This window comes from Arvicanthis niloticus, chromosome X, assembly GCF_011762505.2.
Source record: "Arvicanthis niloticus isolate mArvNil1 chromosome X, mArvNil1.pat.X, whole genome shotgun sequence".
NCBI classification, from domain to species: Eukaryota; Metazoa; Chordata; class Mammalia; order Rodentia; family Muridae; genus Arvicanthis; species Arvicanthis niloticus.
The window spans coordinates 110296791-110320658 of record NC_047679.1 but is presented as its reverse complement, the minus strand read 5'-3'; the positions used below and the strand labels follow the sequence as shown (position 1 = coordinate 110320658).

Genomic DNA, 23868 nt, shown 5'->3' with positions numbered 1-23868 from the left:
GTCTTTTTTAATCAGGCCCATGCAGGAGACAATTCACATATATATAACACACACTCTCTCTGTCTCTCTGTCTCTCTGTCTCTCTCTCTCTCTCAAAGCAGATGTTTAAATTTGGCCAGAAAAAAAATCCATTTTCAAGCATACAACTATTGGAATGTGATTTTGCAGGAAAAAATGTAGAAAACGGCTACATCAAAGTAACTTTATTACATCAGAACCTAACATCTAAAATGTCAACAGAATTTTGAAAATGACATTTCAAACTTACTTTTGAAATTTTTCAATTAGTTTCTTCACCATTTTATCTGTGATGCCAGGACAGGCAGCTTCAGCCCCAGCAATACTTTTCTCAAGTTCTTCAATTGCCTGGTTTCGGCTCGCATTATTCTCATCCTGCTGTTTAAGCTGAAAAAGAGTGATGGCTATAACATTTAAAATATCCTGTCACCTGAGACAGATATCGGATACTAAATAACCCACACTTACTTCAGCAAATGCAGGTGTGATTATCATAGACAAACAGCTTAAGGTTTGCACAAGATCTTGCTCCTTTGAAGAAATGATACAGATTACACACATGAAATTAAAATAATCCTTCATGGCTTTCCTTAGTTATGTGATAACAAATGTGAATCAATTTGAATTCCTCCTTCAAAAGGCTGAAGATAAAGCTAGTCCCTATGTTTTCTTTCTGTCACAAACTGTCATCCATCAGTGCAAGTCCCCTAATGTCTAGGATGGCAAAAGATATCTGATTCTGTGGGTTTACATATCTCTACATGGAGTGAATTTTAAATAACAGTGGCCATTTCAATGACTTCTATGACTTAATTAGGTCACAATTAATGATAAAACATATTACACATACACACAATATAGTGAGAAAGACAAGTATGCAGGGGAATTAAATTCTCATAGTTTTGCACGTTACAATATCATAACAGCATTTTAAAAATTTATCAGGAGGCCATGATAAGATGAGAGCATATTATAATGATATGTATATGAAGATTATATGATGAATTTTATTACTTTGTATGCCAAAGAAGTAAATAAATAAATGAACAGATAGAAGTAAGTAAATGAATGAATGAATGAATGAATGAATAAAAAGTGAATAGCTCCATATACATACTTCCCCATTCTGCAGTTTCTTTGGATCAGGCTTCTTACGCACAGTGGTGAAACTCCATTCAGGGTGAGTATTACTTTCCCTGCTGCTGGATTCCCTAAAGAAATGCCAAAGATGCTTAGGTGATTCAGCACAGAAAACAAACAAACAAACAAACAAACAAACAAAAAACCCAAACCACTGAATCAGTGCAAGAAGACTTTGAAGAGGTCTCCATCAAAGCATCTGACCTCAGTTTCCAGTGGCTATGGTATTTTACTCAAGAACGGCAGGATTTCTTAGCTCTAAATGTTACCAAAATCCTATGTGGAGAGCCATCTGTGTCTATACTGCCATTCGCCGATAACCAAACCAGGGTCTTTAGTTGCATGCTTTGTGTTTTTAAAGTTTCATCAAGAAGTTTTCATGGGCACATGAGGTTAACAAGCCTTTATGGGCACAATGTTTTATTCATTTCAAATGCCAAGCAGTTTCTCATAGATGCAGGTGCCTGAGAACACTGTATGAAGAACCAGAGTGCTGCCTTGTGGAACTACTGAAACACTAAATCCTGGTGCAGCCCTTGGCCTCTCCTACTCAAATTAAGATAAAGGCACAGAAGCAAAACTAGTAACATAAATATTGCCATTTTTTTTTTAAAAGAGAACAACTTTTCTACAGGGTAAAAACCATACATGAGTAAATAGGTGTAGCAGTTCACAGTTCTATCTGATCACAGTTTGGTCCATGGCCAGGAAGTAGGAAAGACCATGAGATCAGTTCTCCAAAGGATCCCACAGGTTGTCATCACAATATGAGAAAACATAGTTCCTTATTGCAGCTCATGAACTAGTAGAACTCCTATGGTCAAATTGTATTCCAAAATTTTGTAATATACTCAAGTATCCACTAGGGGTTAGACCAAGACCATTTAAAAGCAGAGCTTTTCCCTTCCAAAGCATGTTTCCAAAGTCATTGTATTCCACAGAGTGTAAAGAACTTCACACTGGCCAAAGTGACTTTTCAAAACAAGATTAATAACTTAGTCTAAACCAAGTGCATCCCAGGTCATTGCAAAAAAGCAGAGCATATACAAATAAATCTGCTTTAAAAAAAAAAAAACAAAAAACCCTGCAGTAATTTGTACATACGAGTCAGAGCCCTCAGAATCAGATTCCTCATCACTGTGGCCTTCTGCTTTCCATCTCTTAAATCGATCGATCAATTCAGTCAGATAAGAAGTCTTCTTTGAATTTTTTACAATGAACTTATGCTTCAAAAGTTCTTTTGCCGTAGGACGCTAAGGCACAAATGCAGAAAAAAAATATAGGATGCATGACTATGTTGAAGAACTTTGGGATTAAGATAGGTGGTAAAATGCCAATTGAATTATTAAACTGAAATCTATAAAAGTCATGTTTTATACATGAGGACAATTACAATGTAAGAAGAGAAAAGACAATTCTATTTTCTTGAAGCGGCTCACGGTAACCACATTAAATTCAGCGTTTCAGCTACCTAATTTTTAAGGCACAGTAGACAGAAGTTAGGATACACAACATCATACCAGGAGGCAAAGCCTTCTCAGAAATAGTGGGACTCAGAAAGTAAACATCTAAAAATGTCAAAACAACAATTCAAGACACTTATCATACTGACTGTAATTTTTAAAAATTCATGCAAATGAGCAAAATTGCTATAATTTTGTTATCATCTGCATATCTCATGAAACCCTCATTTTGCCATTGTCTGCCCACATCATAGTATACACTTTTCTATCAAACATTAATTTTTATTTATATAAATGCAAACACCAAGTGCTATGGGGAATATGTTCCTTTCAGTGTTTCATTAATAGTAGATTGTTTACTGTCAACATAAAAATAGTTACATCAATCTTAGGCAGTACTGGTACAATTTGTAGTCACCAGGAGTGAAAAGCAATTTCATTTTTAACACTTAAAGAACTATAATACAATTAGCCAATTTCATTGCAAACAGGTACACATGTACTTGAATAAGTAAGTAATAAAACATGAATTATTTCCCCTAATTGTCTCAGATCAGATAGCTAGGGATTAAAAAGATGATATAGGGGAGGAGAGAAAAAGGACAAAGATCTGGTTAATAACAGAGTGGAATTAGCAATACAGAAGAAAAAACCCAGCTTCTTGGATGGTCCATAGACGTTTTTCTCTACCACAGGAAAAGCCACCTTTATCAGACGTAGATGGAACAACAGAAAACCAACAGTGGAAATAACGATGTATACTCACAAATGATGGATCTTTATTCAGGCAAGCATCAATAAACTCCTTGAAAGACTTAGTAAAGTCTCCAACAAGAGTTGGGGGGTTGTTTTTTGGAATAAGAAACAGAACTCTCATTGGATGCATGTCAGAATTTGGAGGCTCTCCCTTGGCAAGTTCAATAGCAGTAATTCCCAAAGACCATATGTCAGCCTAAAAAGGAATCAATAACAAAAACTGTTCATCACCTTGAAACTCCATCCTAGGATGCTGCCCCCAAAACCCTGTATCTCAAGAAATGTAGTGGATTATAATAATTTTAATTAATGGAACTCATGAATTAAAATTTTAAATTTCACGCTTTGTAACAACTCTACTTGAGTGCACAATAAACCAGATAAAAGTCCTTGTCTTCAACAGGATCCCATTCTAATAAGAGGGACAGATAAATGAATGACATAATGCCATATGGGACTAAATTCTGTGGGGAAACAAGAAAGAAGAATAAGAGAATAATGACCAAAACAGGGAAAGGAGCACCATGTTGATGCAAGTTGATTGGGGGAGACATCACTGTGCAGGGAATGCTTATATAGAGAGCTTACTGGGAGCAAGGCCATTCCAGACACAGCGGAAAGCAAGAGAAAGGTCTTGAGGTCAAAATGAGGCCACGAGGGCTGAAGCAAAGAGAGTACAGATGACAGTGGTAAAACATAAGGTTGCATAGGCAGACAATGACCAGATCATATGGAGCCTTATATGTCTGTAAGAACTCCAGATTTCATTCCAAGTGGAGTGAAAAGCCATTGAAATAAATAGGATTCAAATATTACTGACAATAATGGTATTTACTATCAAGAAACAAAGTATGACACAACTCTTCTTTTAGAAGAACTTGTAAGGGAAGGACAAATTAAAAAGCTTATTAACGAGGTGATAGCTAATGAATTCCATCTATATAGGGAGTACTTTACTTTAGAGTCATAAGCTGACTGCTGAATCACTTCAGGAGCCATCCAAAATGGAGTTCCTACAAAGGTGTTCCTTTTGATTTGTGTATCTGTCAGCTGGCCAGCAACTCCAAAGTCAGCCAGTTTAACATCACCTTGTTCTGAAAGCAAGACGTTGGCAGCTAAGGGACAAAGAAAAACAAAATGAACATCTCTCCGTCTCCCCACAATGTATCTGTTTTTCTCAGCTTCTATTTGACTGTTGTATACCTTTAATGTCTCGGTGAATTTTCTTTTCAGAATGTAGATAGTCCAGACCTTTCAAAATCTCCTTGAGCATGGTGGCAATCTGGAACTCATCAAATGGACCTGCACGCAGCTTAAGGACAAAATACATGCATATTCATACACTTTTTGAAATTTGGAAAAATAAAATTCAAAATTGGTATTTCTGAAACATAGGTACCTGAAGCAGCCTATTAAGCTAACATTTGAACAAATAAGGAAAACATTTGAGAGGAAAAAAGACAATAAAAGAGTCATGTCAAGTAGCTGTACGGGATTTTAATGATTATTTATGGGCTGGAGACACAGCTCAACTGGTACAGCTCATCCGTAACATGAGCAAAACCCTGAGTTAGATCAATACCCATAAACCTGTAATTCCAGCACTTGGGAGATGGATGCAGGAAAGTCAGAACTTGAACTTCATCTCTGGCTATGTAGACAGCCTGAGACTAGCCTGGGCTACAGGAGAGCCTGGGCTATATGAGATCTTCAAAGATCAGAAAAGCACTTTTTTCCTAGATACTAGCTCCAAATTTGGGGGTTTCTAAAATTCACACCCCAGATTTAATACATGATACTTGGGAATGCTATTAAAATGGCTATCACATGGGAAAAAGGGAATCTGACACTTAAGGAGGAAAACTCTCCAGGGGAGCAAAGGGGACTAACTGGAAGACTAAAGAGCACAGAGTTAGGGGTCATGAATACATTTAGTATATAATATATGTGTATATGATGGCTCCTCGTGTCACACCATGCTATGTATGCATAAAGACTATATAAAATAAGAATGCTAAAATACAAAGAAATCGGCTACTTGAATTCTGCAATTGCTTTTAAACACTCACTACGTATTAACACTGAACTGGTTTTTCAATCAGACACTCCTAATTTAAATTCAGCCAGGAATATAATAACTAAACTATTCAGACTCTCATTGTAAAAGAAATTAAATCATGGAGGAATAATATTTTTTCAAATAAATGTAACACATTTCTCTTTCTTTCCCCACCCTTGTACCAAAGCCAGTCATCCCAAGTGGAAGACAAGGAAAGCAAGCATTAGCTTTTGGGACACCCTGTAATGGAATACCCAAAAATCTCTCTTTAAAATAAATGGTCATTTTTAAAATTCTGGTACCTCATTAGGCACAAACAGTGGACTGTACAGTATTATTACAGGAAAGGGTGGGAAGCAGAAGTCAGAGGCGAGGTAGAGTTCTGTTTGCTGGAAGGTGGGGAGAGGTGGTACAAATCAAACATTGCCTATTCTGCCTCACACTGGGAGGGATTCACAGCTCTTTGGCACCTTGTGTATTTCATCTTTCCATGAATGCCATATTTATACTGAATAAAGGGCACTTTCATGTCAAAATTTAACAGCTTAAAATAGACCTGGTTCTTTGGTTTCACCATTCGCTATTAAGAGTAGTCTGGGTATACTGTATACTCTAGGGATGTCTGTAATTCAATAGATCCCTTTGCTGGGTAACATTATCTATTTGCTTTCAAATCTATCAGCTTCCACCTCAATTTTTTTAATTTAAAGCTTAGTAATTAACATGATTCTAAAGGTGAAAATGAGACATTATTTTATTGATGGCTGGCAAAGAAAGTCTGTGGAATTACTGAATAACTGAAGGATATATATCATATAAGTTAAGACTGAAATTTAGTATATGATCGTAAAACATTGGCAGGGCCAGAGGCATACTCTTCCTTACTTAAGAAACTGGACAACAATAATCTATCATTTTGAAGGATTTCTAAGTGTAAAATAAATTCATTGCCTAATATAGAAAATTTAAAACATTTCAGGAAGAACAACAAAGGAAGTCTTAAAGATTCATTACTATATCTGATATATTTAAAGATTAGATGATAATTTAAAGTAAAACTTTATCGTCAGGTAAATGGGATGGGGAAGATTGTGGAGGAATGGATATGGGATGGTCAATGAAGTTGGATTTTTCTGAACCATCATCATACCTAAAATGGCCTCAAATCTCTGGTGCACGTGCTTCATAAGATGTGCTGGTAATCATGAGAAAAGGAGAACGAAGAAACAGCAGCAATGCCACATAGACTATAGGAGACAAGTTTTATTTGTTTGTTTTGCAGAGTTTTACTTTCTCAAATTTTAAAAGCAACCTTGGGAGAGATTATGCTAAGATCTTAGACTACATTCTTTGGAATGCTTAACTGAAACTTCTCTGCAGTGTTCTAAGTCTCTGCCCAGAAGCAACATACCTGCCTTCTATAATCTGCCTGGGTTTGAGAGTAAGGATATGCAAAAGAGAGACAATTATTCCTTTAACAACCCTGCACTTGTGGGTTTATAGATTTTACCTACATTCCTTTCATTTGCTGCCAGCCCCTAAGGCAGCATGCTACAGTGGACCAGGTTTTATAACTAGTGTACTGTCCTCAACTTTCCATGGTGTGTACTCTTCAGCCTATTTGCACCATCATATGTCTTTGTGTAAGACACTGTAAATGTTTTAGAAAAAAGTAATAAGTAATAAATTCAGAAAAATCATATCTAATACTGCCAAAGTCTGTTTATCTACAATGAATCAGATGTGCACTGTATAACTGCAGCATGTAATGCAATTCATAGTTTCATGTTATTCTATTAGTCGGGGGCCAGTTTGAATTGAGAAGCACTCTGCTTGGGCTGAACTGAAGAGCAAACACTGATTTCCCAGTTCTGTGTGCTAGAGAATCTAAGCAGATTGGTATCTTCGGGAAGACACTTCCTGGTTTACAGATGGTCCTTGCCATTGTATCCTCAGATAATAGTAAAAGTAGAGCTAGAATGTACTCCTGAGATCCTTTTGATAAATACACTATTGTTATTCCTGAAGACTCCATTCTCGTGGCTTAATTATATTTCCTAATACCATCATGTTAGGGCAGGGTGAGGGCATTGACTCATAAATTTTCAAAGACTGAAACCTTAGGTTTATGATTGCTGTTACTGACAGTTATCTCGATGTATTTTACAGTTTTTCTTTTTTTCTATTATTTTATGTGTAAACTGATTTTGTCTGCATACTGGTCTGTATGCCATTTATGGGCCTGGTGTTTGTGGAGTCCAGAAAAAGGCATTGGCTCCCCTGTTAATGGAATTATAGACAGTTATGAGCTGCTATGTGGATGTTGGGAATCAAACTTGGGTCCTGTGGAAGAACAGCCAGTGAACTTAACCAGTGAGTCATCTCTCCAGCCCATATATGCATTTTTAAAATCCAAATATACTCAGTATTAAGGGAAGCAGAAAAGTATCAAACTGACATTGGCACACAATCACTCTGAATTTTCAGACTTTATTTTACTGAGATATCTGTATTTCTTATATAGAGTAAGACTGTCAGCAGCATGATCTAATCTGTAATACAGTTTGTATACATAAAGTAGAAGCCCCTCCAAGCAGAGTTAAAATTGAAGATCTTACCCTAACAAGTTAGCTTGCCCAAAAGCTACTGCTTACATAATTACAGAGTTAAATAACTTTATGTATGTGTGTTGTGTTATATATAATTATTTTAAAATACTCACAAGATCCAATGCTGAACCTCCACCTAGGTATTCCATTATTATCCATAGTTTTGAACCCTGTAAATACATAAAACAATTTAATAGTTACATGCCTAGCCCATAATAACATACTAGAAATAGGTAGATCTTACATAGTAACTAGTGTATTGGTTATAAAATACAGGTTTTAACATGGTTGTTTGGAACCCAGAACATATATTGTCTTTCCATAGAAAATTACAGAGTGAAGCATCAAATTCTAAGCCTATAGCTTCTTCGAATCTACCTAAACAATGCAGCTAACCATACACAAGTAGTACTTGTCATTATTTGATTATTATTAAGTTTTACAAAATCTAGAAAATGAACAATCACTTTAAGTCATTATCTTGAATAATACTGAAGGGAAAGTATGGGCTGGAGAGATGGCTCAGAAGAGCACTGATGGCTCTTCCAGAGGTCCTGAGTTCAATTCTCAGCAACTACATGGTGCCTTACAACCATCTATAAAGAGATCTTGTGCCTTCTTCTGGCATGCAGACATGCCTGCAGACAAAATACTATATACATAATAAATAAATACAGCTTTAAAAAATTTTTAAAGATGGGAAAGTATAATTACATTAAAAATGGGATATGGGTGGAAAGTATTGAATGCTTTTTGTGTAATTTTAGAGTTGGAAGACACTAGGCATTTTGCATTTTTCCATTTGTTTTAGTACATTTTTAAAACTTTTACCAGCCATGACAGATATTTTTGCACACACATGAAATCCAGAAAAAAACTACCCCCCCAAAAAGAGAGTGTGTAGTTTAATATGAGTACTGCAGATAAAATTAACTTCATTGTAAGCTGAAAAGGAAACAAGATTATAGGAGAGATATAAAGAAATGCATGATAAAACTTATGTACGCACACATGCATGCATGCATGCATGCATGCATACATGCACACACACACCATCTAGCCCATTAGCCAAGTGCTTGCCTAGACCCCATGAGGCACTAGGTTTGATCTCTAGCACCAAACACCTTCCCCCAAATAAAACCTTTTTAAAATAAATCACCAACTTCCTCTTTCTTTCAGATATAGCTTGAATTGCTCCTTTCTCTACAGAACTTCATGAATGGTACTCACTGAAACTTTGTGAGACCACAGAATTGACTAGAGGTGGAAAGGCTGGTTTAACTAGGCTGGCAGCAGTCACACTATGAATGAATTGTGTTCTGTGAGCCCATTTCCAAGTAAAATATTTAGGTTTTGAAGCCTGCATTTCATCATTAAAATAACGTCTATGTTTGTTGGGGGGGGGGGAGGGTGCTTCCACATACAATTTTAACATAAAGGCATCAATACTAAGCATGAAGGGCTTCAGAGATACTACCTACAATTTTATACATTAACCATTTCTGTATGGGAAAATACAGTTACTGCTGTGCTTCAACTTATGACACAAGGACTGTTTTTTTAATCATTTAAAAGTCCTACCTGTAGGAGGAAAATTCTCTCATCTACACCACTAGCATTCATACTCTACAGCAGAGGACTGTTGGGTATGAACTCAGTCAGAGATGTACCTCAAGAGACTGGAGGCCCCAGGGCGTGGGGAGGTCTGGTGGGGTTGCGGGAGGAGGTATGGAATGTGGAACAGTTAGAGGGGGAACTGAGAAAAGAATAAAATCTGGACTGTAAAAAAAAATTAAATTAAAATAAAACTAACATAACTGGATCACTGGTAGTTCAGTTTAAAATGCGTGGCATTCCCACGAGACTGGGACTGACTTTATCAAGGTAGGGAATGCACTCCCAGAGAAAGGAATACTCACAATGTGAGGAAGGGCGAAAGATCATATAATGCCTGTGTCCATGTGTCTGGGAACACATGTGTGTACATGTGCAGATATTGCCTGTAGAGACTGAAGTGAATATTGGATGCCTTCCTGAATTGCTTTCTACCATATAAACAGGGGCAAGTTTCTTAGCTTTTTTTTCCACTGAACTCTGAACTTCCCATTTGGTTAGTCTGGTTGGTCAGCTTGCTCCAGGAGTTCTGTGTCTCTCTTCCTTACAGGCTGAGATTACAGGCCAGAAGCACTTACCCAGTTTATACATGGGTTGTGGGGATCTGAGCTCTGGCTCTGATGCTTGCACATCAAGCGTTTTGCCTGCTGAGTCATCTCCCCAACCCTGTCAATATTTTTCTTGATGCTTATATGGGATATATAAGAGAAAGCATTTCTCCCATCCTTTTTACCACCTCAAGTAATCTTGACTTCCATTCTGTTCTGACAAAGCAATCCAGCTTGAACTGAGGAAGCAAAGCACTGAAAGTCCTATGTCTACATTAGTAAAGAAATGAATACCCACAGTAGTGGGGGAGGAAGCAGAGCTTTAGGAGTGATTCATGTAACTTGCATTATGTATAGCAACTCGGCACTGAGAACCTGACAAATGGGATACATCTTTACATGTTTTCAAGAGGAAGAAAAATTCTTATAATGACTTATAAATTAAGATTTGTTCATTTGCCACAAACATGTTCCTAATAACTAACTATTCTATCATGTGAACTCAGAATGCTTCCTGTGTGCCTGACATTTAAAAAAGAAATCCTTGTAAAATATGTTTCTATTTTGCTGTTCTGCATGAACGAAAGCACCTGTTTTTCAAGTTAAAAACAAAGCATGACATTTTGTTTGTACCAGTTCGAAATGGAAGCTTTCCAACTGTCACCAAAATGGATGCAGAGGAACCTTAAGCTGTGACCTTAGAGAGCTCAAGTCACAATTAAGTGACTTCTACATCTGAAAATAGGACTTCCTACCGGCAAGCAAGCTAGTCACTGGAACTTTGAGACAACCTGGAGACTTGACAAATTTTTATGGCTACCTTCTTCAGCTCACTCCATTTCTAGAAATAAGCTTCATGGAAGGATGTTCTAGACATCCAGATTCTTGGCAAGCAAGCCTGACCCAGGGCAACGCCTCAGGGAGCACAGCAGAAAAAGAAACACCAAAGAAGCTAATCCCTTTGCTATCCCTTGATGTGGACTCCAATTATTACATTATTATTATAACTAAATCAGGTACTTGGGCAAAGTGGGAAGAAATGATGCTACAAAGTTAGAATCTGCTCATATATAAAGTACTTAAGATACCTACTGCACACACGCGCGCGCGCGCACACACACACACACACACACCATGAAGATTATTTATATTGTACACAAGTTGACATGACTGGGAGGTCTACTAGTCTAATAGCCTATTACACTGATGACATAAGCTAACTGTAAAAAGGCAGTCAGAAAAGGGTAAATTTTATATGATTCCATCGTACCTAGAGTGGTCAAGATCATAGAGATAGGGCCTAGAGTGGTCAAGATCATAGAGATAGGGCCAAGGATAGCGGTTGCCAGGAAATTCAGCAATAGGGAATTACTGTATGTTGGTACAGAGTTTCAGTTGATAAAGATATGCTGGCAATGATAGCAAGTGATGGTTGAGCAACAATGTAAAAATGGCACACTTAAAATGGATGCTGAGTATCAACTGTCCTCCAGGGTACAGGCCATGCTCTGGAATAGTCAGCCAACACAAACTGGACTCCATGTTTTGTCTTTATTTCTAAGAGAAAGAATACAAAGATGGGCAGGGATAGGGAGGAAGGGAGAAGCTGGGGGAAGCTGGGGGAGAGGAAAGGTAAAATGTATAAATTTCTCAAAGAATAAAATCATTGTTAAAAACAAATACAGAAAAACAGCTAAAATGGTAAGTTTGTGTTATTTTTAATCATGATTTTAAAATGTATCATGAATGATTTTCTAGAATGACAGAGGACAGTAGAGACAGCCATATGAAGAATGGGGCCCAAAACTTTATCCACTCTATATAATTTTGTTCCAGCTGGGATTGCCTTGTCTATAACCCAAGCCCTACAAAGTTATATATCAAGTAGTACACTTGTTATTTCCTCAGTGTTAGAGTTACTGCACTTGATACACTCAAACAGAAGTAGGTAATAGGTGAAAAATTTGAAACACATACCTGGGGCTGAGGAGGGAGGCAGGATTGTGAAGTTATCAGAATAAACTGAACGAGAATACCCGTAGTAGGATATTCAATAAATACACGTCTGTTGAAATATGGGGCTTCTTAGAGATGGATTATGTTAAGCCTAAAGCCATTTTTATTTTGAGAAAAGAACATTTTTACAATGGAGAGCTTTATCAGAAAACACCACACACCGAACATATTCTAGATGCAATCACACATGAAGTTCTGATGAAAAAAAATAACAGAAAGACCATACAACTATAGGTTTTACTCTGAAATAGTTCATTCATTCTTTTTTTTTTTTTAAAGTACTGGTTGTAATATATATGAATCTGTGGGTGGGACCATATTCCCTTAACATAAAGGCAGTTTCAGCAGCAAATACAGGCTTGATTCAAATTCTATTCAGTGCCTGAATAAGCTTCATTTTAAAATTTACATCAGTCTAACAAAATATTTGAAGATGATGAAAGATTCTTCAATTGGTATGAGAAGGAAAGAGCTTGCAGACTGTGGAACAAATCTTCATAAAGACTAACTTTGTCAAGACAAGCTGCAGTGAACGAAGAGGAAAGGAAACCATTGTGGTCACACTGATGTGTTCATCTGGTTTTTTACTCATTTTTAAAGATGGAGTTCTACAGTGAGCTCAGTCAGAATGAATGCCTAGTAAATGTTTGTATGTTGGAAAGGCCATCACTACAACTGCACACAGTTTTAGAGAACATATAATTTTCTCTCAAATGCAGTAACTTTTACTCCAACTTACAGTGAGGTCTTGGTTATGTATGATATCCTGTGTAAATCCCATATCCCGTTTTGCTCAATTAAGTTGACTCACAAACTCCATTGCCATCTGAAATGCACTGACAGCCCCCCCGCCCACTCCCCCCCCCCAGTACATAGCTAAGTCAGTTAACAAAGCCATTCCCTCATGGTATGAACAGGATGTGGTCTTAAGTTATGCTGACTGCATTAAACAGAACTCTATTATATTTGATGTGGTTTTAGTTTACAATAAAAATGCATGCCTACACAATCACAGTATGACAATATAAATGGGAAATAATGAGTTGGTTAATTTCAGTGGAAGTACTTAACCCACCAGGGTGGTTCACAATGGTAATCAAAACGCTACACAGGGTAAGAGCAGAAAAATTGCGAGTTCAAGGACAGCCTGGACTATACTTTAAGGAATAGGGTTGAGCTTAGCGGTAAGTGAAATGCTCTGGATCTCTCTCTCTCTCTCACACACACACACACACATACACACAACTCAAAAAGGAAGTAATTTAAAATCAGAGAAGAGTTCTAAGTTTTGTGTGTATATCTACTTACCTATAACAGCATTTGTATAGTTTTATCACAAAGAAAAGTGTTCTTCAAATAACCTTTACAGAACTTCCATAAATAATTGGGAAAGGTGATAAAAAAAAATTTCAGTTTAGCCTTTAGCAAACTAGTTTTCTGTCATGGGCTGCTCTGAATACGTTTTAGCATCAGTATTTGGGGAAAAAAATCAAGCATTAGTTTGCACTTATGAAGAGATGGGGTCACTACAAGATGACGTATGTGGACATACCTAGGCTAGACTGAAGGGAGTATTCTTAATATATGATCTTCTACAAATAAAAACCCATGCAGCTACAGCACATTTGTCAATGAGAAAATTATGAAAAAACAAAGGCTTTAAGTAACAACTAAAATTGTTGCCATCATGGTACTGCTGGTTTAAAATAAAATGTATAAAAAAAACCCTTATTTTAAATTGGGTTTATTTAATACTTTAAGGCAGTCACCAAAAATAGCTTATCTGATCTAAGTGCCTAAAAATAGTGATGGTTCAGGTTTGCTCTAGAGAGAGTCGGGAATTACCAGGATTCAATCCAGAAAGAGCAAACCAGAAAGAGCAATAACACATATGACCAGAACAGTCCCAGGGTTGCCTACACCCACCCCCACTGTGAGAACTGGAAGGAGAACCTAAAGATCCTGAGATTGAGAGAGAACTCCAAAGAGTCCCAGAAAAGAAAAGGACCCGCTAAGTGAGGTATCTTAGGGGAGAAAAAGAAAACAAACATTATGCTACAAAAAAACAAGAATTACTCATGCGTAGTAAAATACGGTAACAGTTAACACTTAGGAGTAAATGCTGAAATCAGATAGAATTTTCCTTCCTTATCACCTCCTATGTGAGGTCATTTCTTCATGTTATTCTTGATGAGATGGACGCAAGCAACCACTTGCTTACTTCTGCTTATTAATACATAATTTTGACCGATTTTATTTTTTGAAGTCCTGTGAATGGAACCCAATTGGACAAAGATACTAGGCAAGCTGCCTGTCAATGAGGTATACTCGTACCCATTTCATCTGTAACCTTGTATATAAACTTCTACTATAAAAGCTATACCTTTGCGTAATACTGGACTCGGTGCTCTGTAGTTACGGGAAGGAGTGTACTGTTTGTGTTACATCTCCAGCACCTGGTACACTGTACAACAGTGTCTAGCTGTTGCATGACTCATTCTACAGATAAGTCACTCTGTTTAATCTAATGTCTATAACATTAGAATATAACAGGCTTTGCAAAAAAAAAAAGTCAGTAAAATTAATTTTTTTATTTGTCATGGTAAACTAGTACAAATATATAAAGATCAAGAAAACAATGAAATCTAGATCACCGAGATGAAGGCACGGAAGATACTAGTCTCCTTCCCTGTCCCCCCACATACAAACACACACACACACACACACACACACACACACACACACACACACACACACACACGGTGGGGTGGAAGGAAAGAGGGAGCGAGAGAACATACCCACAAACAAAAACAGCTCACTAGCTCTAATTGTAGAAAAGAAGTGTCCATTCGCTAAAACCACCCCAGTTTTTCCTCTTTTGGTAAATGGCTGCCCTATGAGGCTCTACAGCTGTCCTGCATCTATGCATATATCATCTCCAAGTGGGGTCACTGCCTCGGACTGCTAGCTCACACTCAGGGGAAACTAAAGATTCTCTCTGTGTGCCTGTGCTGCACACACTAACTAGCCTGGTGGCCACTAGGAAAAGGAATCATTCTGGAGCCTAGCTGTCTTGATGGCTGCTACACTGTATCCACCACTATCACAGACAGCCCAGGCACCACCATACCAAAGCACGACTTTCATACAGAGCAGAAAATTCTTCTGCATATGCCTGTGCTCCAGATATGAATGGACTCCTGCCTCTAGGGTAAAGCTATGCAGTGGAGGTAAAGCTATGCAGTAAACCCACTGTACCATGGCAATATACCCACCCACAGTTCAGGGTCTATGCCACTGCCACAGCAATATGGCTCATACTAGATTGGAAATAAAGGTCCATTTCTTTCCCTTCCCTTCCCTTCCCTTCCCTTCCCTTCCCTTCCCTTCCCTTCCCTTCCCTTCCCTTCCCTTCCCTTCCCTTCCCTTCCCTTCCCTTCCCTCCCCTCCCCTCCCCTCCCCTCCCCTCCCCTCCCCTCCCCTCCCCTCCCTTTCCCTTCTTTCTGTTTTTTCTTATTATTTTGAAAACAGGAAAGGTTTATTTATTAAAGACTCCACCTGTGAGTCACTGGATAAATTGACATACTTGACATATCATTTTGGGATAGAATGCGTCATTCTAGGTGGGCTGAAATGGGTCTGCAGATAATGCACCATTTTATGTGAGTGAAAGAATCATACAGATTTTAGTGTTGTACAGGAAGAAAGCAAGAACCCAGAGATGGTGTAGGTAAATCATATCTTGTCTTTAGTAGGAGTCAATTGCTGTGCTAAGGGATATAAAACCTAGAACTAGTCAAGCTAAACTGCTTGTCATCAATGAACTCAAAACCCGGTGAGAGAGAAAAATATGCATAGATAACCACTATAACTAAATATATTAAGGGATATACTTACGTACTCCATCAGTTCTGAAGTTGAGACAAATTAACCTATTAAGAACAGCATGTGGAATCCCAGAGGTACAGCTTTTATGTAGCAAAGGATCCTTAAAGATCACTGCTGTTTCTCTTCCACCATAAGAAAAGTTCAAGGATGGAAGAGGACAGCTGAACACTCGTGTACTTTCTAGAAGTGGCTGTTAACTCTAACAATGGTTTAGCTGACATCATAAATGGTGCTGGATTCTGCCTAGAGGATAAAGGCTGACAATTCCTATTTTTAAGACACTGCCTTTTGAGCGAGGCACAGTGGCTCACACCTTTAATCCTAGCAGGCAGATATCTGTGAGATCAAGGCCAGCCTGGTCTACATAGTGAGTCCTAGGAGAGCCAGGGCTACATAGTAAGACCCTGTCTCAAAAACAAACAAGATACCGTCTTTTGCCATGGGTAAGATGAGCCAGCAAGCTCTGACAGCACATCTGAATGATGCCTGCATAGCAGAAAGCCTCTGACAGTGCAAATACAAGATTCTGGGAACAAGAAGCATAGTGAAAAAGAAGAATGGGAAGGAGAAAGTAGGGCTGGCTTCAAGGCCCAGAAACGTAGCCTTTTCTTTACTTCTAATAAATACTCACTTTGTTTTGTGTACACAGATTCACTAAAATAGAGTTGACATATAAACGCCTACATGTATTTAGTATTTAAAATTAAATATTAAGCTTGGATATTTTCGATTACCCATTACTAATAACATTGATATGGAAAGTGAAGAATCGACCTGACACCTTGCTTTCTGCTCTTTGTGGTAAGTGGGCAGATTTCTATCAATTAGTGTGAAGTAAGTCTAGGGCAGCACTCATGTAGTCCCAAACTAGTGACGAAGATAAAGGCACAGCACATGGTCTGTGGTGAGCTTGAGAAAGGTGTGGCTCATAGTGAGGTTCTCTATTCAAATAATGGTGATGGTAAGAGGAATAATAACAAAATTTACAAAGGAAGCTTAATAACACATTTGCCATTTAAAATATTTAAAATATAGTACCTAAAAAGATACTGCCTTTAAAAATAGAACTAAAAGAAAACAAAACATAATGAAAACAACTTATGAAATAACATAGCATGCGCATTACCTTTAAATACGACCCATAGTATTTTGTTACATATGAGCTGTCGCACTGACTCAGAACAGTTATTTCTTGTTGGATGTCTTCTATTTCATCCTCGGCTTCCTCAAGGTCAATGATTTTAATTGCAACCACTTGCTGAGTACGGTTATCAATTCCTTTGAAAACTTCTCCAAAGGAGCCTTTTCCAATGCGTTCTAATTTTGTGAACAGTTCTTCTGGATCCGCTATATTATTCTAAGGAGAAGTAAGAAAACAAAGTGAAAACATAAATTATCTAAATCAATTTTTTTCCTTTAGGTTTGTTTGTATGTATGCTTATTTTTATTTTTCTACATATATGTAAATACAACTATACCACATGTGTGTCTAATACCTATGGAGGTGAAAAGAAGGCACTGGTTTCCCTGCAACTAGAGTACCAGAATGTGTCAGCTGTCAGGTGGGTGCTAGGAACTCAACTTGTGCCCTCAGCAACAGCAGCTCTTGTTGTGCTCTTAACCCTTAGGCATCTTTCCAGACCCATGAATCAAACATTTTAAATAGAGGAAAACCAATCAGATTAACACTATAGAATATTTTATGTAAGTTTCATTTTTCTGTCCTTCACCAACTATATCAAATGTTGCTAAGAATGTAGAGAAAGGGAAATTGTTATATACAGTTAGTGGGAATGTAAGTCAGCATAACTACTATAGAGTCTTCAAAAAAAAATAGAAATCTACCATTTTATCCAAGTATCACACAGTGGAGTTTATCCTTTGAGGAAATGAAGGAACCTTACCAGAGATATATACCCTCATGCCTGTTGCTGCACTATTCCCAATAGCCAAGACATGAAATTAGTCTACATACCACTAAGAGAATAACAGATAACAAATATGTGATGGATACAAGAATATACACAAATAGAATATTATTCAGCTATTAAAAATGATGTACTATACAGCAAAATGGGTGGGAGTAGAGGGTATTACATAAAGTAAGACAGATGCAAAAAGGGAAATTCTGCAAACTCTTACATGAGTATCTTTAAGAAGGCAATCAGAATGTATGATAATGATTGTTAAAGGCGGGGAAGAGGGCAAGGGAGCAATTGGATGGTGGGTATCCAAACACAGCAGAGAGAAATTTATAAGTTCTAGGGTACAGTCTGTGGGAGTGGGGGGTTTATAGTTTACAATAAGCTAATTTGTTTTATGAATAACAAAAACTCAATAACAAGGTCTTCAAACACAAAGTAATGATAAAGAGATAGGAATAACTCTGATATGCTCTGCACATACAGTACACAGACATGGAGATATTATATCATACCACATAACAATGTACAACTGTTATGTGTCTCTTATTTTTTTATGTTTCAGGAGGTATCAATATTAACTACCCCATTTTGACTGTTACATACTATTATGTGTGTACCATATTATCACCTAGCACCCAATTATGTGTGTAATTACAATACTTTTAAAAATATAAAAGATACCCCAAGTTATCTTACCGAAGAGAACTAGAATTAGACAATACAAAAAATCTAGAATTAAGCATAAATGTGTGCATTGGCATAAACTTAAATGTATAAATGTACTGACTTTCATGATAGAGATAGATTTTGCCTTAAAAGATGTAGAATTGACTTTCATAAGACAACCTTTTATATTCTCATTATTATTGCTAAAGAGACAAGACATTGCTGATCAAGACCTTCCAAAGAGAACATTATGAAAGTATACTTGAGGGCACTGCTAGGCTAATACTTCACTTGGAGCTTCTTTAAAACATAAAAGGATGCTCTAAGATTGTAGTCACTTAATCAAATTTGTCAACTAAACCTAAAATTCATTTACTGTAATTTCCCCAAGTTTTGTCTTAACCTGAATTAGAGAGCCTACATATCCTTTGTGCTTCACCTCATTAGACAAAGGAGCCGCTGAAGTTTTCCTCTCAAGTTCTTTGCCCTGCAAGGGAAGAATTTCATGGACTTCTCTTTCTGATCTTACCTAAAATAAAGTTAAAACACGACCCATTTAAACTCTAAGAAGCCTTGCCTATTCTCCTTAGTTGGGCTTAATTTTCTTTCCTTGAAGATACACTTTCTCTTTCAGTCTTTTTCTCTAGTTCAAGATTACTGTGCCACCTACCTAGCTTTAGTCTCCATCTCCAGGGTGCATCTTTAGATGAAGGCAATACAGCTAGATTCATAGGGCTTCTCAAAGGAGTTACAACAGGCTTCTAGTAGGTGTGTGTGCTCAAAGCTCACATTTTGTTAGTATTTTTCTCAAAAAACTAAATGCCTATTTTTCTAAGCACTGTTGTTTGGTGTTGTTGAGTTTTTGTTTGTTGATGTTCTGAGGACATGGTTCCACTTCAATGCCCAGGCTGCCCTGAAGCTTGTGATCCATATGCCGTATGTGTACTTACATGAGGCAAGAGGGAAACCTTGGGTGTCATTCTTCAGGAGCTTGCCAAATTAATTTGTGTTTTTAAGTTTGAAAAATCACCATCATCATCATCGTCATTGTTGGGAGTGACTTACGTACCACAGAGCATCATGTGGAAGCCAGAGAATATTTGTAGAGTACTCTCCTTTCATTTTTATGTGACTTCTTCCAAGGATGAGCTCAGGTCACCAGCCTTGTGTGGCAGGCATTTTATCTGTTGAGCTAACTTGCTGGTCCCTAAGTTGGTTTTTAAAGACATGGTTTCTCACTGAGACACGAGGCTCACCTAGTAGGTTAGGAAGTCTGGACAGTAGGACCCCAAAGATCTGTCTGCCCATCTCCACCTCACCAGCACAAAGATTACAAGCATGCATCCAGCCGGCTCAGCCTTTACACAGGTTCTTGGGATCAAACTCGGGTTCTTATGCTTTCGGACCTAGCACTGTACCAATGAAACTGTCATCCCAGCCCCCAAGTCTTCTGTGATATGAAAATATTATAAAATACTTTTGGACTTTGGAAATACAAACTTGATAAGGAATACATATTTTATGTATCATCTAGTAATACAGTCCAAGGAGTATACTATTAACTAACTTACTAATAAGAATCTTCTCTTGTTAAGAAACAGAAATTAAATTCTACTCTTCTTAATTGGTGTTTTAAAAGGCTTTAACTGAAGCTAGTAACCCTAGGGAGGACACAGCTGCTCCCTGCTTTCTGTAATAAATAGGCTTCTGCAAATATGTAAATCATAGATTTAAAAAGCAAGTCACATTTTAAGGAAACTATGCAGTGAAACCTAACTTATCCATATAGTTAAAAATTTTATATTGAGGAACAGCAAGCTGGAGACAGAAAGATACACCATTTACACGGTGTTTATATTTCAGCTATAATTCTGGGCTTGAAACTTCTGCAAAACACCAACTTTCAGAGTAGAAGAAATCTGAAACCATTTTTTTTTCCTACTATAACCTCACTCTCTGAGGGGTAGAAACCTTTGTCCCACCACCAATTCCAGAATCCCCAATAAAAAACACCCGGTTTAGAATTTCCACTTTTAACATCTTACCTCCTTACAAATCATCCTTAACAAAGACAGACTTCTAGGTTGTTTGTTTAGTTTTGTTTTTCTGGACCATCATTTTTCTTCCTTCACTCCCTTCCCCCCTCCCTCCACTTGGCCCTCTCCCACCTTCTTCTTCTTTCTTCTTCTTTTTGGTTTGCCATGTTGCCCTGACCAGCATGAGAATCTTTTTGTCTCCCAAGATGCCCTCCAATTTAGCCAGCTGAGGGTTGAGACTGTGGGAGTATGCCACTATATACAACTATCTTGTCTTCAAAAAAAGGAAAGTTAAATAGATACAATGGTAAGCATTTAAAGTAAAGCAGTGACAACCTGGGGCCATGGGGAGAAAGGCTTTTTGGATTCTCAAACTACAGGAACAGAGTGCTAGAACTTTGAAATGTGCTCAATCTTGGCAGCACATCATGCTCGTTGGTACAGCCTTAAAGATGCAAACACCCAGGACACACCAAAGAAGTTCTGATTCAAATGCCTGAGATTGGGATTTAGAATAAATACATGAATATGAGGTAGCTCAGTAAGATCACTGTCACTTTGGGACAAAGAATGAAGTCATAATAAGTTTAAGTAAAGGAGGCAGATTTCTCAGAGTTTCTGGGCTAGGAAGGGCTGAACTCAGGTATTCCAAAGAGTCTCCAATAATCAAGAACCAGGTTGAGTAAGGCTGACCTGTGGTTCTCAACCTGTGGATTGCCACCCACACAGCGGTCACATATCAAATATCTTGTATATTAGATACTTTACATTATAATGAATAACAGTAGTAAACTTATACCTATGAAGTAGCAATGAAATGATTTTATGGTTGGGGGTCACCACAACACAGGGAGCTGTATTAAAGGGTCACAGATTAGGAAGGTTGAAAGTTACTGTCCTAGGATTTGGCATTGGCCTCCCAACCATGAGGACAAGTAAAGTCACCTTTTATTTTACTAAGATTCCTTAAGAGGTATGCAACAAACCTGGAAAGTCTGTGTTCATGGTGCCTTACGTTGTAATAAAAGCCAAGCACGCACACAGGCAATAAATGAGCTCTCATGAGATAGAAAACTAGGCTTTTCTGGATTATTCTCATGTCTATAACTGCTACCTAACAAGTACCATGTACATAAATAAAAGGGATTTATCACTGGCTGTGTGAGTCAACTCACAGTTCCCTCGTATTAAATTTTTTAATTTTTTTCTGTGAATATTGTAAAAAAATAAATTAAAAAGGTTGCAGTGTATCCTATACAAGATACTGACATAAACTGGTTGAAACTGAGCAGACATAGACAGGTAGTACTGCAGAGTTCAAGATCATAGGACACTATCTTTTGCAAGGACTGGACATACACAAGCAAAATTGATTCCAGCTTCAGTCACTGGCTTTTTGAGCAAGCAGGAAATGCAAAGGTCATAGAACCTCATCTCTTATTGCTACTATCAAAAATAAGAAACTGCTGTGTCCTAAAGTATTCTCACCCCAAACAACCAGTGAAATCTAAGGCCATTTGTGTCAAAATGGGGACAGACATAGTGAGAGGCCAATGGCTCTACGAAATCCAGGGGTTAAAAGAATAATAGGACCTGTCAGATAAATAGGAAGTTAGCAAAACAACCTCTCCAAAACCCACTATATACTAAGTCAATCATATAAATGTATTCCTCATAGCTAACTAAAATTTCATATCCTTTTACAAACTACTTAACACTGCATTGCAAAGCTTGGAGGGTATTAGTGAAATAAACTAAGGACAAAAAGACAAAAATATTTCATTCATTTGTGTGGAACTTAAAAAATATAAGATCTCACAGACTCTGTGTGTAGAGGAATGGTTACTTAGGATCATGGGTGAGAACGGAGGTAGGCATCAAAGAGATACTGTTAATAATATAATTCCTTATAACAATCCCTAAACCAATCTGCAGTAGTCTGACCATTGTACACATAATGCAACTACCATATATTTCCATGTAGAATCTTGACTGCCTTTCTGCCAAGGTTACTGCAATTGGTTGCTTTTTTTCCCATGGCAATAATGAATCTGGAAGCAGCTAACCTCTCAAAGCAGTGATATTCTATCTCCTGATTCCCATAGGATCCAATGTCAGCATGCCAACAGCTCTGATCAGTGATTTATTGCAGATTTCAGTTCAGTTCATAAACAATCCCCTCAAACTGATGGATTGATCCAAGATTAAAAATATTTATTATCAAATATTAACCTTGTGCTAAGTACTGTGTAGGTCTAGAGTGATTCCGATGGTTGTGTGAGTTTTCAGGCTACTTTGCTAATGAGAAGGATTAAACAAACGCCCCATAAATTTTGCTAAACTCTTGAAGAATGTGCTGTGAGTGGAACATTTCTCTTCTGTGCACAACCTCAGGATCATATTACAAGGATCTGATAGAATTTTATGGAAACCTTAAGAGACTCCTATGATTTATATTTCTGAAGTAAAATACTCAGCCTGACTATATTTTACATATGACAGAATAAGAACTGAGATCAAAATTAAGTATGTTTCTAATTAAACATAAGGAATCTGGCTTGAGGTCAGATTCCTTTAGGTAGCCAGTTGCTTCAGTCTGTGTTTCCACATTTATAAGACTTCCAAATATTTATGTAGGTGCATAAAGAAAATGTTCTTCATTTATCTATTTTTATAGTGTACTTACATTTTTATGTCTCTCTCAAAGATTATTAAACTTGCCTCTGCAAAATAAAGCAGAGTTCCTGTTGCCCTCTTTCCCGGGTGTGTGAGGAGATAAATGGAATGCAGTCAGAAATGTAGTTACAACAACTCGGAGCTTCCCTGTGGTCATTAGAAAGCATTTAATCACTCACAGTCCAGTCTCTTTCTTTATACACCCACTTAAAAGCCAGTTTAGAGATGGATGTGACCAGCACGGCAGCCCTGGCCTTAGTGGCAACGCGTGGTGGAGTCAAAGGTCTGGAACAGCTTTGTCTTGTACTCTTAAGGCAACTGTTTAAGCTTTCGGCAATTCTGTGCATAGCAACAAGAAAAATGTGTTCATAAGGCAGAAATACAATTAAATTCTTAAGTACTTTTTCATCTCCCCTTTATTTTATTATTCCTATTTGTAAGTGCATCTCATTAG

General features: G+C 37.5%; 1 protein-coding gene across 1 annotated transcript in view; it reads right to left on the bottom strand.

The window, feature by feature from the left end:
• Stk26 (serine/threonine kinase 26) overlaps positions 1–23868 on the bottom strand; it is a 48102-nt gene that overhangs the window by 2841 nt on the left and 21393 nt on the right. Inside the window, exons 3-11 of the mRNA XM_034485242.2 lie at positions 17238–17468; positions 8159–8215; positions 4581–4689; positions 4335–4492; positions 3388–3573; positions 2263–2411; positions 1136–1229; positions 487–549; positions 269–405 (exon numbers count right to left, since the gene is read on the bottom strand). Coding sequence (XP_034341133.1) covers positions 269–405; positions 487–549; positions 1136–1229; positions 2263–2411; positions 3388–3573; positions 4335–4492; positions 4581–4689; positions 8159–8215; positions 17238–17468 — 1184 coding nt within the window. The remainder of the gene's footprint in view (positions 1–268; positions 406–486; positions 550–1135; positions 1230–2262; positions 2412–3387; positions 3574–4334; positions 4493–4580; positions 4690–8158; positions 8216–17237; positions 17469–23868) is intronic.